General features: G+C 42.9%; 1 protein-coding gene across 1 annotated transcript in view; it reads left to right on the forward strand.

Moving 5' to 3' along the window:
• Nucleotides 1–7084, forward strand: part of ints6l (integrator complex subunit 6 like) — a 122340-nt gene extending 115256 nt beyond the window's left edge. Inside the window, exon 18 of the mRNA XM_059651305.1 lies at nt 5741–7084. Coding sequence (XP_059507288.1) covers nt 5741–5840 — 100 coding nt within the window. The 3' untranslated portion in view covers nt 5841–7084. The remainder of the gene's footprint in view (nt 1–5740) is intronic.
• Nucleotides 7085–18217: the final 11133 nt, after the last annotated feature.

Consider the following 18217-nt stretch of genomic DNA (forward strand, 5'->3'; position numbering starts at 1 on the left):
CTGGAAAAGCTCAGCAGGCCTGGCAGTATCTGTGGAGAAAAATCTGAGTTAACATTTTGGGTTGAGTGAGTCAGTTCTGAGGAAGAGTCATTCAACCTGAAATGTTAAGTCTGATTTCTCTCCACAGATGCTGCCAGACCTGCTGAGCTTTTCCAGCAATTTCTGGTTCCGCAGTCCTTTTGGTTTTTACTAAGGAGAAGGGTCTGGGGAAACTGAAATGTCTGAAGGTGGATAACTCGCCCAGACCAGAGGACCTAAATCCTAGAGTTCCAAAGGAGGTATCCGAGGAGGTTGTAGTGGCATTGGCAATGATCTTTCAGGAATTCCTGGAGTCAGGGAGGGACCCAGAGGACTGGAAAGTAGCAAATGTGATATCCCTGTTTGAAAAGGGAGGGAGGCAGAATACAGGATTATAGGCTGGTTAGCCAGACTTCAGTTGTTGGTAAGCTTTTAGAGACCATTATTAAGGGTGAGATTGCAGAGTACTTGGAACTACACCGTAAAATAGGGCATCAGGGGAGATCATGCCTGACAAATCTGTCGGAATTCTCTGAGGTAATGAACGAGTTACATAAGAGGGAGCCAGTTGATATGATCTGTTTGGATTTCCAGAAGGCCTTTGACAAGGTGCTGCATAGTAGGCTGCAAAATAAGGTAATTCATAGTGTTAGGAGAGATGTAGTGACGTGGATAGAGGATTAGTTGACTGACATGAGGCTGAGAGGGGGTTATCATAGAATCCCTACAGTGTGGCTGCAGGTCCACACCGACCCTTTGAAAAGCATCCCAATCAGACCCAGCCCCTACCCTATCCCTGTGACCTTGCATTCCCCATGGCTAACTAGCCTGCACATCCCTGGATACTCGGGACAATTTAGCATGGCCAGCCTGCCTAACCTGCACATTTTTGGACTCTGGGAGGAAATTGGAGCAATCCCACACAGACACAGGGAGAATGTGCAAACTCCACATAGACATTTGCCCAAAGGCAGAATCTAACCCAGCTCCCTGGTGCTGTGAGGCAGCAGTGCTAACCACGGTGCCACTGTACCACCCCGGTGGATCTTTTTCAAGGTGGCAAGTGACTAGTGGAGTTCTGCAGGAGCCCATGTTGAGATCACAACTATTCACAGTATAGATTATTGACCTGGAGGAAGGAACTGAGGATATTGTTGCTAAATTTGCAAATGACACAAAGATAGGTGAGGGGACAGGCAGTGTTGAGGAAATAAGGAGGCTGCAGATGGATTTGGACTGGGTAGGCAGTGGGCAAAGGAGTGGCAGATGGAATACAATGTGAGGAAGCACAAGGTTATACACATTGATATAAAGAATAATGGTGAAGATTATTTTCTAAATTGGGAAGGCCTTCCTTAAGTCTGAAGCACAAAGGGATTTGGGAGTGCTAGTCTGGATTCTCTTAAGGTTAACATGTGAATTCAGTTGGAAGTTTGGAAGGCAAATGCAGTGTTACTACTCATTTCAAGAGGGCTAGAATACAAGAGAGAGGATGTACTTTGGAGGCTGTATAAGGCCAAATTCAAACACACACCATCCACAAGTTCACTGATGACAGGACTGTAGTGGGACAGATATTTAACAGTGACGAGTTAAGGGAGATAGAGGGCTTGGTGGTGAGGTGCAATTGGAACAACCTCTCTTTCAATGTTGGCAAAACTAAAGAACTGATCATTGGGTTCAGAAAGAAAGGAGGAGAACACACCATCATTTTCATCAACTGAACTGAGGTTGAGTGCGTAGAGAGGGTCAAGTTCCTCGGAGTGACAATAACCAGCAACCTGCCCATGTAGATGCGATAGTCTAGAAGGCAGAACAATGCCTCTTCTTTAAGTGCTCAGGAAATTTGGCATGTCCTTAAGGACTCTCACCAACTTCTAGAGATGCACCATTGAAAGCATACTGTCAGGGTGTATAACAGCCTGATATGACAACTGCTGTGCCCAGGACCATAAACCACAGAAGGTTGTGTGCAAGCCCAAACCATCACAGAAGCCAATCTTCCATCCATGGACTCTATTTACATGGCTCACTGCCACAGAAAGGCTTCCAACGTCATCAAACACACATAGCACCCCAGTCATGATCTCCTTTAACCTCTTCTATCAAGCAGAAGGCACGGAAGCATGAACATACGCACCAGCAGGATCAAGAACAGCTTTTCCTGGCTGTTTTTAGGCTGATGAATGGCCTCTCTAGCCTTAAATAATGCTGATTTTACTAATGTTGATCTTACCTAGCGCACACTCTGTGGGATGTAACCTGTGTGCCTCTAAGTTTTTTTTGATCTGTGTACATCCTTCCTTATTATGATTTACCTGTACTGCTTGTAAACAAAGTTTTTCATTGATTGCCATGTATACCGAAGTACAATCAGTCGGACTGGATTTGGAATATTGTGAGCAGTTTTGGGCCCCGTATCTACAGAACGATGTGCTACACTTGGAGGGGGTCCAGAGGAGATTTACAAGAATGATTCCAGGGATGAAAGGCTTGTCAAATGTTGAGTGATTTAGGACATGGTTCTGTACTCAATGAAGTTTCGAAGGGTAAGGGAGGGACCTGATTGAAACTTACAGGATTCTGAGAGGACTGGATAAAGTGGATGTGAAAAAGATATTTCCTGCGATAGGAGAGACTAGGACCCAAGGCCACAGCCTTAGAATGAAGGGACAGTCCATTAGAACTGAAATATGGAGGAATTTCTTCAGCCAAAGGGTGGTTTATATGTAGAACTAATTGCCACAGAAAGCAGTGGCAGTCAAGCCATTGAGTATATTTAACACAGCGATTAGATAGGCTGTTGATCATTAAGGGCATCAAGGGTTACAGGGGCAAAGGCAGGAAAATGGGGTTGAGTAACACGTCAGCTATGTTTGAATAGCAGAGCAGACTCTTTGGGCTGAATAGCCTAATTCTGTTTCTATATCTTATGGTATTTCTATCTACTCAATCCAAATCCCTCAGGATTTTGAAAGCCTCTATCAAAGCTCCCCTTGACTTTCTCCAAGGAGAACAAACACAGCTTCAATCTATCTACAAAACCGAAGTCTCTCATCCATGGAATCATTCTTGTGAATCTTTTCTGCACCATCTCTGATGCCATCATTTCCTTCCTAAAGTGTAGATGCAGTTGAGGCTGAAGCAGAGTTCCATACAAGTATGAGAACTTCCTTTTTGTATTTTGTATCCCTATTAATAAGGCCTAAGGAGCTATATGTTCTATTAACCCCCTCTTATCCTGCCCTGTCACTCCCACTGTCAATGATTTGTACGTGTGCACCCAAGTCGACCTGGTCCTGCATGCATTGTTATTTGAACTGAAATGGTTGGGGTATACATCCTACACGTGGACAGGCTGGCCCTGATGACGGTCTCTAGTCTAGAAATGTTAACTCTCCTCTCTCTACAGACGCTGCCAGTCGTGCTGAATATCTCCAGCACTTTCTGTTTGTATTTAAACTCCCATTTTTATGGTAGAGTGGGGTTCTGCCAGGCCAGGAGGTTCCAGATTTTGGTTGGAAACAGTTCTGCTGATGGCCCACAGTGCTCTAGCACTTTCTGTTTGTATTTAAACTCCCATTTTTATGGTAGAGTGGGGTTCTGCCAGGCCAGGAGGTTCCAGATTTTGGTTGGAAACAGTTCTGCTGATGGCCCACAGTGCTCTTGTGGGTGTCCATTTTAAAGTAGCCAGATCTGTTCAAAGTCTGACCCACATAACACGCTAATAGTGTTGCACAACATGCCAGAGGATATCCTCAATGTAAAGATGGTGTTTTGTCTCCACAAGGACTGAGCAGTGGTCAGTCTTACTGATAATGTCATGGATGGCATCTGCTGCAGGTTGATTAATGAGAATGAGGTCAAGTAGATTCTTTTTCCTCTTGTTGGTTCCCTTACTACCTGCTGCAGATGTAGTCTAGCAGCTGTGTCAGTTCAGGCTACTCAGCTACTGCCAGTTCAGGCAGTAGTGCGGCTGCTGAACCACGTTTTGTTATGAACATTGAAGCCCTCATAGGACAATCTATACTCTTGTCACTCTCAGTGCTTCGTCCAAGCTATGCTAAATGTGGAAACATTAATTCATAAGCTGAGATGAAGCAAGGAATCAGCAGGGACTTCCCTTGCCCATCTTTGACTGTGGACCCCATGATAATAGATCAATATTGAGAATTCCCAGGGCATCTCCCTCCCTACAATATGCCTGTAAACATGTGCACATAAATTCAAGAACAGCTTTTTCCTTGCTGTTATTAGCCTTTTGAATGGACCTCTCGTGTTAATTTTGATCTCTATCTCACTCTCTGCTCCTTCTTTGCAGTTGTAACACTCTATTCTGCACTCTGTTCTGCTACCCTGATGCGCTTTGTATGGTAAGATCTGTCTGTACAGCACACAAAACAACATTTTCACTGTATCTCGGTACATGTGACAACAATAAATCATTCAGTCAAACCTCTGCTGGTTCTGCCCGGCTAGTGGGAAAGGGCATTTCCAGGAATGGTGATGGTGGCGTCTGAGACATTGTAAGATATTATCTCAATGCCCTGACTTAGTCATATCATGTTTGACTAATCAGTGATACAGATATCCCAGTTTTGGCACTAGTTCCCTGATGTTAGTAAGGTAGACTTTGCAGGGTCAGCAGGACGGTTTTCACTACGGTCTTTCTTGTGCTCAGTTTGATGCCAAGTAGCCCGTATGGTTTTGTTTCTTTCTTTAGACTTTGTAGCAGCTGAATACAGTTGAGTGGGCTTGCCAGCTAAGAGTTAGTCATTTTGCTACAGGTGTGGATTCAAATGCAGGCCAGACTGGTTAGGATGCCAGATATCCATCCTTAAAGTGTATTAGTGAACCAGATAGGTTTTTATGTTAATCAACAGTGGGTACATGGTTACCATTAGACCAGCTTTTAGTTTCAGATCTTTATGGAATTCAAATGTCACCATTTGCCATCAAGTCATACAGCACAGAGAAACAGACCCTTCGGCACAACCCGTCCATGCCAACCAAGTTGCCCCCAAACTACACTTGTCATACTTGCCTGCGTTTGGTCCATATCCCACTTAAACCTTTCCTATTCATGTATCTATTCAAATATCTTTTAAATGTTGGCCTCACAGGATTCAAGCCCATAACTGCAGAATGTTGAACAAAAACAAACTCTTCCTCAGGACGGTCACCAGACCCAAAACGTTAACTCTGATTTCTCTTCACAGATGCTGCTAGACCTGCTGAGCTTTTCGAGCAATCTTTGTTTTTGTTTCTGATTTACAGCATCCACAGTCCTTTTGGTTTTTACTGTAGAATGTTGGCCAGGGGTTCTGGGTGACTAGCCCAATGACATTAACACCATTCTACTGCCTTCCAGTCTATCTCTGCTCTGCATATGTAGTAACCCCTTCGTATCCGATGCATAGAGCTCAATGCCAGCTTTAGGCAGCTGACTGTTGGATGTCTGACAAATAGCCTGATCCATTATCGGATCAGAGATCATTTAGGTTCAGGAAATTCATGCTCTATATTTTTCCACGTTACACCAGATTTATGCTTATTATGGGATGAACTTTCTACCAGTGTCTTTCATGGCCAGTGATGGAAAATGGGATGTAAGGAGTTCATGATTTAAACTATTGTGAGCTGTGATTGATATGTACCTGATGTGCCAGTGGTCTTGTAATGGACTTCCTGTTTTGATTCTGGCTGTTCATTTTGCCCTCAGGTTTAAAAGACGAGTGTTAATCCAGCAACTAGAAAGAGTATTGGAAGATGTTATTTCCAGATCTTTGTCAACACAGATCAACCATGTCAACAGCAGATAGTCCGACTGGAGCACTATGGACCAACGATGTACTTCCCTGTCAATCTGTGTACTGTGCATGAACACTGTTAACTTGCTCGCTTTACCCATCCTGTCACTCCAGTGGCATTAGCTTCTCATGGGGAAAGCATCATAGGACAACAACACTATATCGAGGCTTGTGAACAGAGGCCATGTTGGATTGTTTGGAGTGTTTACCAAATAGTGGTGACTGTTGCTCCAGGGAAAAAGATGTGGTGAGCTTCAGAGGTGGGGGAAAATGTCCACAATCCTCCTCTTTTTAAGCTGATCTTCAGCTTGTTTTTGTAGAAGCTTTTGTCCGGGGGCTTCTATGTTGATAATTCAGAAATGGTGCCATTTTTGTTTTGGCACATGAACCACACACTGGGGGAGAAAATGTGAGTATTTTATTTAACAGGCTAAAAGTTAAATATGGGGAGGAAACCATCTACCTCAGACTCACTTTATTGTTTTGTCTGCAGACTTGTTGAAGGTTCACTTGTGGCTAATTCCTCCCGAATTGCATTTCAGCCTATAAGGAGGATACTGTCTTACTGAGTGCACTTTCCACAATGTGCTTTGGAAGCACTGAAGTGGATTCAGAACATATTGACCTTTTTATTGTTCATACAAGAAGAATTATTTTTGAACTACATTGTTACAATAAAACACCAAATTGTCATATTTTAAAGTGTGAGGTAACTTTTGTAACTTCTATTAAAAAAATAAATGCAGTTTATCATGAACTTTTTTATTTACACGTGAAAATGTATCTAACACATTTTTGATGGCACTTTATACTATTGTAAAACTTTCCTTTTAATCCTGTTGATAACAAGCAGTTGTTTTGAAATGGTTTTCTGTTATTGTGGTGTAATTTTATAATTTTTAAAACTTGTTCAGGGGCAAAAAAGCTTTTGAAGTTTAATATCAAAGTTTTGAATGCAGCAAGTTCAGAAAGTCCGATGGCTTGTGTAAGTCTGTAAGATCTGTAGATACTTAAACTCTTTTAAAACATGTTGTAGCACGTTTTACTTAATGCATGACCTTGTATGTTGAAAACTTTTTCTGCTGGCTATGTATCGTCTGATATAGCTGTGGCTTTTCAAACAAAAAGGATAAGTTCCTGGATATCTTTGCTAGTTAAAACATTTTAGACCAAAATATATTTTAATTGTATTTTTTAAAAGCCAAGCAAATATGTAATTTGAATGCACAAATTATTATAAGACCACGTATGTAACCTACAAGAAAAACAGACTTGCATTCATGTAGCCTGAAGACACCCAAACACTTTTCAGTTATTGAACTACTTTGCCATGTAATCATTGTTGTAACCTAGAAAATGTGATAGCCAGTTTGCATGTAGTAAGCTCCCATACGTAGCTAGTGTGATACTAACTAGATAAACAAAGTGAAGTTGGTTAAATTTTGACAATTCCCCTGTTCTTCCTGGAAGTAGTAGCGTGATAGGAGGCCGATTTACGTCCCCATGAGAGAGCAGATATGGCTCAGTTAAGCACTTCATCGTTAACTGTTCCGTATTCCCTCCGTTCTTCCCTGTAAAGTTAGCCTCAATGTTTGAAACTAAGTAGTAGGGGTCGGAATAGACCCCAAAGCCCTCTAATTCGGAGATAAGAGTGTGAACCGCTGAGCTACAATGCCTCTTATACATCAGGTCACGTCATATAGCCATGCAGCACAGAAACAGGCCAGTCAGTTCAATTCGTCCATGCCAACCAAATTTCCCAAACTAAACTACTCCCATTTGCCTGCATTTGGCCCATGTTCTTCTAAATCCGTCCTATTCATGTACCTGTCCAAATGTTTTTTAAATGGATGTGAGTTTGCTCACTGAGCTGGAAGGTTCGTTTTCAGACGTTTCAACACTATTCTAGGTAACATCATGAGTGAGCCTCCGGTGAAGCGCTGGTGTTAAGTCCCGCTTTCTGTTTTTGTGTTTAGGTTTCCTTGGGTTGGTGATGTCATTTCCTGTTAAATTGTTACAACTGTACCTGATCTGCCACTACCCACATACAAACCATCCTCTGGAAAAAGTTGCCCCTCGGGTCCTTTTTTAAAATTTTTTCCTCTCACCTTAAAGTTATGTCCTTTAGTTTTGAATTCTCCTACCCTAGGGAAAAGACCTTTGCTAATTACCTTATCTATGCCCCTCATGATTTTATAAGAATGAGCATGTTTTTGGTGATGAGTCTTCAAAATGACTTGATATGTTGGAGAAAGATCCTATTACATGTTTAAAATCTCCAGCTTGAAAGGAGGAACTGCTATGTTCCATAATTTTTTTTATTCATTCATTCATGGGTTGTGGCCATCGCTGGCTGGTCAGCATTTATTGGCTGCCCCTGGTTGCCCTTCAGAAAGTGGTAGTGAGCTGCCCTCTTGAACGTATACATTGACCCACAATGTCCTTTGGGAAGGGATTCCAGGATTTTAAACTTGTGACAATGAAGCAATGACAATATATTTCCAAGGCAGAGTGGTGAGTGACTTGGGTGGGGTGAATTTGCAGATGGAGATATTCCCATATATCTGCTACTCTTGTCCTTCTAGGTGGAAGTGGTCTTGGGTTTGGAGAGTACTTAATCTAAGGATTTTTTGTGAATTTCTGCAGTGTGTCTTATAGATGGTACATACTTCTGCTACTAAATGTTGGTGGCGGAGGGAGTGGATGCTTGTGGATGTGATGCTCAGCTGGCTGCTTTGTCCTGGATGATGTCAAGCTTATTGGGAGTTGGAGCATCACACTTATGACTTATGCCTAATAGATAATGGACAAGCTTTGGGGAATCAGGAGGTGAATTCTTCACTGTAACAACTTTGAAGCTTGACCCCGTCCAGGACAAACAGCCTACTTGGTTTTTATTTCATTGTTGTTCATGGGATGGGTACTTTATCAGGTAGATCTGTATTTGTTGACTATCTGTAATCTGGATTGACAGAACCACATTGCTGTGGGCCTGGAGTCCCATGTAGACCAGACCAGGTAAGGATTGTAGATTACTTTTGCCAAAAGGCATTAGTGCACTAGGTTTATTTTTAAACAACAAATGTCTGTGGTTATATGGTCATTATTAGGCTAACTTTTTATGGAATTTAAATTTAACTATCTGCCAAATTGGGAAAGTGGCAATACAGGTTCATATCCCCAGATTATTAGTCTGCTGACATTACAACCACACCACTACCTTATTGTTTGGCTCCTGATTCGCCACTTCCATCGTTTATTCCTTTGCCAGTAGTGAATATGGCAGCAATGTGTCCTCATCAGCAAACACTCACTAATGAGCATGATTGTTCACCTCGGAAATTCCATGTCTCCTTAGGAGTTCTGAGGAAGTGCCACTGGACCTGAAATGTCAAGTGTTAGTTATATCCACTGCCAGACTTGATAAACTTTTCCAGCAATATCTATTTTTGTTTCTGATTTCCGGCATCTGCAGTTCTTTCAGTTTTTCCATGGTTCCATCGTTTGGTTGGAAGCCAGAACGGCTTTCAGGAAGGATTCCCTCAGACTGGGAGAAGGTAGTTAGGGAGGATTCAGGTGATTATCTTCCTGGTGATGGAAATTATTAAGATTCCCCAATAAGTCTCGCAGTCCACTTTATCTCTTTTCTTGAACGAGGCAGCAACGGCAGTGGCCCTGAGATCGGCAGGGATTTCTTCCTCATGCCAGATTTTCAGGAACATTTTGTGGAGGTGATGGTAAGCTCTGCTGCTGTTGGTTTGAAAATCTCTGCTGGAATTCCATCTACTCTTGTGGCTTTTTCATTCTTTATGCATTTAACAATGACTTCAACTTCTGCCACACTGATAATTGTGTTATAGATTTATTATACTAATTTGCCATCAAGGGCTGATGTTTTCTCTATCTCTCAAAAGGGTCTGTCCTTTTTCCACACTGGTTTGAGGCTGAGGGTGTAGAGTCTGTTATTGTCTTGGTGACACTAAAGAAACCACGGGTGTTGTGCTTATCAGCAAGGTGTTGCAGCTCCCTGGCTTTCTCAGCCCAGCATTGTTTCCAATGTGTACTGTCTACAAGATGCACTGTCTACCTTCCATAGCACCGGAGATAAAAGAGAATCAGTGGATGTACAATATTTCAGTTGTCAAAAAGTATTTGAGAAAGTACCAAAGATTTACAGAAAATTGGGAGTGCATGGTGCTGAGGTTGACACATCGGTATGGATAGATGACTGACTTATTAACAGAAGCAGAGAGTAGGAGTAAGTGGATCTTCTTAAGGCTGGCAGGATGCCATGAGTGGCATGCTTAGGTGTTAATGCTAGGCCCACAGTTCTTTACAGTTTATGTAAAATGATTTGGATGAAAGATCAAAGGTATGATAGCTAAAATGGATATTACCTAATGGTGAGAGGGTGCAAAGCTCTGACATACGGAGATCTGGGTATCCTACTGCATGAATCACAGGTTAGTATGCAAGTACGGCAAGTAATCAAGAAAGCTAAACACAACTGCTACCATAGAGGACAAGCGCAGCACATACATGGTAATGTCATCATCTGCAATTTATCTCCAAGCTAATCTCCATCGTGATTTGGTCATTTATCGCTGTACCTTTAATGTCGCTGGGTTAATATTCTGAAATTCCCTTACTTTCAGTACAGTAGTGGCCCAACACAGCAGAAATTGCAGCAGTTCCAGAAGGTTTCACCACCACCTTCTTGAGGATAATTAGAGTAACAACATATGCTGGCCAGCCTGTGATGCCCATGTCCCTTATTTCGATCAAAATAAATGTGAAGTCAGAGAGGCGAATGTAAATGGAAAAGTCATGCTCTGTTTCTACAAGGCCTTGATCAAACCCCAGCTGGAGCACTCTGGGCACTCAAGTATTTTGACCTTGGAGGGCTTGCAGCATAGATTCATAAGCATGACACCAGGCTTATTTAGAACTTAGAGCAGTACAGGCCCTTCGGCCCACGATGTTGTGCCAACCTATTATCCTACTAAGATCAATCTACCCTGCATACCCTACATTTTACTATCCTCCATGTGCCTAACCAAGAGTCGCTTAAAAGACTGACGGAGTGATGTAGATCCAACATCAAACAAGATTACTTATTGAAGCACAGAGCACGGCTTGAAGCTGTAATCTGTCTGAAGAGAGTGCCATCCAATGACACTAACAGAGAAACTTTAAGTATGTTGCAGAAAGAACTTCATTGAAACAGTTGTGAATTCATAGGCTATGGCAGCTGAAACAGACAAACAAGGCATTACTGCTTTAATGTTCCTAGCTCAAAGTGTAAATATATTGTTACTTTAATATACCAAACATGTTCTAGCTTTTAATCATTGGATTGAGACCATTGCTGCAATGCCCCACCTGAATTGCTCTTAAGAAGCCCCTGCATTGAATCACTTCTATAGGTAAACCCACAATGCTATCAGGGAAGGAGTTCCAAGATTTTGACCCAGCAGCAGTGAAGGAATGGCGATATATGTTCAAGTCAGGATGGTGAATTGAATTTCGTCTTGCACTTCATGGTATTCCTGTGTATCTGCTGCCCATGTCCTCAGAGAGTCATTTAGTCATGCAGCACAGGAACAGACCCTTTGGTCCAACCAGTCAATGCTGACCATAAACCCAAACTAAACTATTCCCCAGTGCATGTGCTTGGCCCATATCCCTCCAAATATTTCTTATCCATGTACTTATCTAAATGTCTTTTAAATGTTGTAACTGCATCCACATCTACCACTTCCTGTGGAAGTTCATTCAAGTTATGAACCACTCTTGGTGGAAAAAAATTGCCCTAATTTTTTTAAAAATCTTTCTCGGATTAAAAATATGATCCCTTGTCTTGAAATCCCTCACTCTAGGGAAAAGATACCTGCCATTCACCTTATGTATGCCCCACATGATTATATAAACCCCAATACCCCACCCAGGTTGACAGGTCTGTTAAGAAGGCATACGGTGTTTTAGCTTTTATTAATAGAGGGATTGAATTCCGGAACCAAGAGGGTATGCTGCAGCTGTACAAAACTCTGGTGCGGCCGCACTGGGAGTATTGTGTACAGTTGTGGTCATCGCATTATAAGAAGGATGTGGAAGCTTTGGAAAGGGTGCAGAGGAGATTTACTAGGATGTTGCCTGGTATGGAGGGAAGGTCTTACGAGGAAAGGCTGAGGGACTTGAGGCTGTTTTCATTAGAGAGAAGAAGGTTGAGAGGTGACTTAATTGAAACATATAAAATAATCAGAGGGTTAGATAGGGTGGATAGGGAGATCCTTTTTCCTAGGACGGTACGGCATAGCTTTAAATTGAGGGGTGAAAGATATAGGACAGATGTCAGAGCTAGTTTCTTTACTCAAGAGTAGTAGGGGAATAGAATGCTTTGCCTGCAACGGTAGTAGATTCGCCAATTTTAGGTACATTTAAGTCATCATTGGACAAGCATATGGACATACATGGAATAGTGTAGGTTAGATGGGCTTCAGATCGGTATGACACGTCGGCACAACGTTGAGGGCCGAAGGGCCTGTACTGTGCTGTAATGTTCTATGTTCTAATAAGGTCACCTCTCAACCTCATAAGCTGCAGTGTATAAAGTCTCAGCCTCTGCTTATAACTCAAACCCTCCATTCCTGGAAATTCCTGGCAAATTCCTAGATGGAAGTGGTCTTGGATTTGAAAGGTGCTGTCTAAGAACATAGATAATGGACAGGATTTGGGGAGTCAGGAATTGATTTCTTTGCCTCAATATTCCTAGCCCCTTATCTGCTGTTGTAGCCACTGTGTTTATGTGGTGAGTCCAGTTGATTTTTCTGGTCAACGGAAACCACAAAGATAAGTGGGGATTTCAGTGATTGTAACACCACTGAATGTCAAGGGTGATCGTTAGATTGTATATTGTTGGAGATAGTCATTGCCTGGCATTTGTGTGACACAAATGTTGCTTGCCACTTGTCGAGCCTGGATATTGCTCTAGTCTTGCTGCATTTGAACATGGACTGCTTCAGTGCCTAAGCAGTTGTGAATAATGGAAAAATTGTGCAGTCAACAGGCGAACATCTCACCTTATAATGGACAGAAAGTCATTGAAGCTGAGTAGGTGTTGCTTGATAGCACTCTTGATGACATTTCCCATTACTTTACTGATGATCAACAGTAGGCTGATGGGGTGATAATTGACCAGATGGGATTTATTCTGCTTTTTGTATAGAGGCCATATCTGGGCAATTTTCCTCATTGTCGGGTAGAATGCCAATGTTATAGCTGTACTGGGACAGCTTGGTGAGGGAAGTAACAAATTCTGGAGCAAAAATCTTCAGTATAATTGCTGGAATGTTGTCAGGGCCCATAGCCTTTGCAATATACAAGTTTCTCGAACCATTTGGTGATAACCAAATGGAGTGAGTTGAGTTATAGAGTGAAAGAGTTTTACAGCATGAGAAGAGGACCATCAGCCCATCGCCTGCAAGTTTGTCATCAAGCACCTATCTAGACCAGAAGATACAGGAGCATAACTGAGGCCATTCAGCCCATCAAAACTTCTCCACCATTCAATCATGGCTGATAAGTTTTTCCACCCCATACTCACACTTTTTCCCTGTAACCCTGAATCCCCTTGACAATCAAGAGCCTATCCATCCATGGACGACAGGTGAAATTGTGAGACTAGCAAATAGGTAAAAGGAAGCATACACAAGGTCTAGGTGACTGAAAACAGATGAAGCTTTGGAAGAATATCGGGAAAGTAGGACCGATCTGTAACTAGGAATTAAGAGGGCTAAAAGGGGGTCATGAAATATCTTTAGCGAACAGGGGTAAGGAAAATCCCAAAGCCTTTTATTCGTACATAAGGAGCAAGAAGGGTAACTAGAGAAAGGGTAGGCCCACTCAAGGACAAAGGAGGGAAGTTATGCGAGGAGTCAGAGAAAATGAGTGAGATTCTTAATGAGTATTTTGTGTAGGTATTCAGTGAGTAGAGGGACATGACAGATGTTTGATTACTTTAGGTCAAACCAGCATAAGGAGGCTGGAAGTGTTGGGTATTCTAAAAGGCATTAAGGTGGACAAGTCCCTAGGTCCAGATGAGATCTGTCCCAGGTTATTGAGGGAAGTGAGATCGGAAATAGCTGGGGCCTTTAGACATACCTTTGCAGCATCCTTGAGCATGGGTGAGGCCCTGGAGGACTGAAGAATTGCTAATGTTGTCTCCTTGTTTAAGAAGGGTAGCAAGGATAACCCAGGTAATTATAGACCCGGTGAGCCTGATGTCAATGGTGGGGAAGCTGCTGGACAAGATATTGAGGGATAGGATCTATTTATATTTGGAAGAAAATGGGCTTATCAGTGATAGGCAGCATGGTTTTGCGCAGGGAAGGTCATATCTTACCAACTTGATAGAGCTCTTTGAAGAAGTGACAAACTTGATAGATGAGGAAAAGGCTGTAGATGTCACATACATGGACTTCAGTAAGGGGTTCGATAAGATTCCCCATGGTAGGCTGATGGAGAAAGTGAACTTGCATGGGGTCCAGGGTGTACTAGCTAGATGAATAGAGAACTGGCTGGGCAACAGGAGACAGAGAGTTGTAGTGGAAGGGAGTTTCTCAAAATGGAGAACTGTGACCAGTGGTGTTCCACAGGGATCTGTGTTGGGACCACTGTTGTTTGTGATATAGGATGTAGATGCTTTGGAGATGGTGCAGAGGAGGTTCACCAGGATATTGCCTGGTATGGAGGGTGCTAGCTACGAAGAGAGGTTGCGTAGATTAGGATTATTTACATTAGAATGATAGAGGTTGAGGGGGGACCTGATTGAGGTCTACAAAATCATGAGGGGTATGGACAGGATGGATAGCAAGAAGCTTTTTTTTACCGGAGTGGGGGACTCAATTACTAGGGGTCACAATTTCAAGGTGAGAGGGGAAAAGTTTAAGGAAGATATGCGTGGAACGTTCTTTACGCAGAGGGTGGTGGGTGCCTGGAACACGTTGCCAGAGGAGGTGGTAGAGGCAGGCATGTTACTGTCATTTAAGATGTATCTAGACAGGTACACGGATGGGCAGGGAGCAGAGGAATACAGATCCTTGGAAAATAGGCGACAGGTTTAGCTGGAGGATCTGGATCTGCACAGGCTTGGAGGGCGAAGGGCCTGTTCCTGTCCTGTAATTTTCTTTGATAAGAGATAATGGGAACTGCAGATGCTGGAGAATTCCAAGATAATAAAATGCTCTGATGAAGGGTCTAGGCCCGAAACGTCAGCTTTTGTGCTCCTGAGATGCTGCTTGGCCTGCTGTGTTCATCCAGCCTCACATTTTATTATCCTGTAATTTTCTTTGTTCTTTTGTCCTTTGTTCTATCGCTGTCTTAAATGTACTCAATGACCTGGCCTCCACAGCTTTCTGTGGCAATGAATTCCATAGATTCACCACTCTCTGGCTGAAGAAGTTTCTCCTTCTCTCCATTCTAAAAGGTCTTCCCTTTACTCTAAGGCTGTGCCCTGGGGTCCTGGTTTCTCCTACCACTGGAAACATCTTCCCAACATCCATTCTGTCCAGGCCCTTCAGTATTTTGTAAGTTTCAATTAGATCCCCCCCACCCCCCATCCTTCTAAACGCCATTGAGTATAGACCCAGAGTCCTCAAACGTTCCTCCTGTGTTAAGCTTACTCAATCTAACCCCATTTTATAGCATTTGACATGTAGTCTAGTATGCTATTGGAGCTTCATATGTTTGTCTATATACATCTTAAAGGTTGTGATGGCTCTAACTTCTACCATCATTTCTTAGACCCTGTCTAAAGTACCTGTCCTTTTCCTTAAGTATATGCCCCTTTGTTCTTGACTCCTCAACAAAGGGGAAAAGTTTCTCCCTATCCATCCTGTCAATGCCCCTCAGAACTTGTACATCTCAGTCAGATACCAGCAATCTCTCCCTGCACACACCCCCAACCACCAAGCCCCATCCTTCCTTGTTCTAAGGGAAACAATCCCAGATTCTGTAGTCTCTCTTCATAGCTAAATTGTTTCAGGCCAGCATGATTCACAAGTTGAAAGAGGATGCAGTATGATGAGAGGTAGAAGGTTTTTTTTGAACAAATTTAACCTGATGAGGAATAAGGAGTTCCTTTGCCTTTTGACAAAAGCCTTCTATAGTGCTATATTACTTTATTTATCTCTCCTGAATTCACAGCAGTGTTCACCTATGGCTCCACAGTTTTTGTCAAAGCTAGGATTTGCTCCATTTGAGTTGTTCTCCTTGAATCCCTTTTCAGAATTGACTCTCAAACCTCAATCAGTTCCATGGGCTTCAGATAAAACTCAGCATCCTGAACAAACATCCCCCTTTATTACAATGGAAACACCAAGGCCTTAGATTTTCAAACCACCCTCAACTTTCCTTTCTGACCTGATCATGAAACATTCACAGCTGTTGTTTCTTTACTTTGGCGACTTAAGACCATAAGACATAGGAGTAGAAGTAAGGCCATTGGGCCCATCGAGTCCACTCCGCCATTTAATCATGGCTGATGGGCATTTCACCTCCACTTCCCTACACTCTCCCAATAGCCTACTTCTTTCATTCTCATACCTGCCAGCCGCCATGGATTTGTGGGTTTGATAGAAAAAAATATTGTTTCATAGTTTGGATCGTAATCATCAGACATTTCCACTGTCTGTCCAGTTGTTACTATCTTCTAGTTTTCAACATAATTTTAAATTGCTAGAGGGATGAATCTTTCTTGTGTGAATATAATTTGACAGCTGAATGACTTTTTGATGTAGAGATCCTGGTGAGCCAGGAGATATTTTGTAGTCAACATGCTCAGAAATGAAATGCGCATCTCTGGAATAAATGGGACTTGAACTCTGGACTCCGGGCTAAGGCTTAACAACAGTGCACTGCACCACAGAGCCCTGTGGGTCAACCAGACAATCCTGGGATTGTATTCATTAAAGTTTAGAAGGTTGAGGGGAGATCTAATAGAAACTTACAAGATAATGTATGGCTTAGAAAGGGTGGACGCTGGGAAGTTGTTTCCGTTAGGCAGGGAGACTAGGACCCATGGGCACAGCCTTAGAATTAGAGGGGGTAAATTTAAAATGGAAATGAGACATTTCTTCAGCCAGAGAGTGGTGGGCTTGTGGAATTCATTGCCATGGAGTGCAGTGGAGGCCGGGGACATTGGATGCCTTCAAGGCAGAGATCGATAAATTCTTGATCTCAAAGAAACAAAGAAACCTACAGCACAGGAACAGGCCCTTCAGCCCTCCAAGCCTGCGCCGATCAAGATCCTCTGTCTAACCTGTCACCTATTTCCTAACGGTCTGTGTCCATTTGCTCCCTGCCCATCCATGTACCTGTCCAAATATACCTTAAAAGACGCTAACGTGTCTGTGTCTACCACCTCCGCTGGCATCGCGTTCCAGGCACCCACCACCCTCTGTGTAAAGAACTTTCCATGCATATCTCCCTGAAACTTTCCTCCTCTCACTTTGAACTCATGACCCCTGGTAATTGAGTCCCCCACTCTGGGGAAAAAGCTTATTGCTATCCACCCTGTCTATACCCTCATGATTTTGTAGACCTCAATCAGGTTCCCCCCCCCCAATCTCCATCTTTCTAATGAAAATAATCCTAATCTATTCAACCTCTCTTCATAGCTAGCACCCTCCATACCAGGCAACATCCTGGTGAACCTCCTCTGCACCTTCTCCAAAGCATCCACATCCTTTTGGTAATGTGGCGACCAGAACTACACACAGTACTCCAAATGTGGCCGAACCAAAGTCCTATACAACTGCAACATGACCTGCCAACTCTTGTATTCAATACCCTGCCCAATGAAGGAAAGCTTGCCATATGCCTTCTTGACCACCCTATTGACCTGCGTTGTCACCTTCAGGGAACAATGGATCTGAACACCCAGATCTTTCTGTTCATCAATTTTCCCCAGGACTTTTCCATTTACTGTATAGCTCGCCCTTGAATTGGATCTTCCAAAATGCATCACCACGCATTTGCCCAGATTGAACTCCATCTGCCATTTCTCTGCCCAACTCTCCAGTCTATCTATATTCTGCTGTAATCTCTGACAGTCCCCTTCACTGTCAGCTACTCCACCAATCTTAGTGTCATCAGCAAACTTGCTGATCAGACCACCTACACCTTCCTCCAGATCATTTACATATATCACAAACAACAGTGGTTCCAGCACAGATCCCTGTGGAACACCACTGGTTACAGCTCTCCAATTTGAGAAACTCCCTTCTACTACTAGCCTCTGTCTCCTGTTGCCCAGCCAGTTTTTTATCCATCTAGCTAGCACCCCCTGGACCCCATGTGACTTCACTTTCTCCATTTGCCTGCTATGGGGA

The sequence above is a fragment of the Stegostoma tigrinum genome, chromosome 15 (genome assembly GCF_030684315.1).
Source record: "Stegostoma tigrinum isolate sSteTig4 chromosome 15, sSteTig4.hap1, whole genome shotgun sequence".
NCBI lineage: Eukaryota > Metazoa > Chordata > Chondrichthyes > Orectolobiformes > Stegostomatidae > Stegostoma > Stegostoma tigrinum.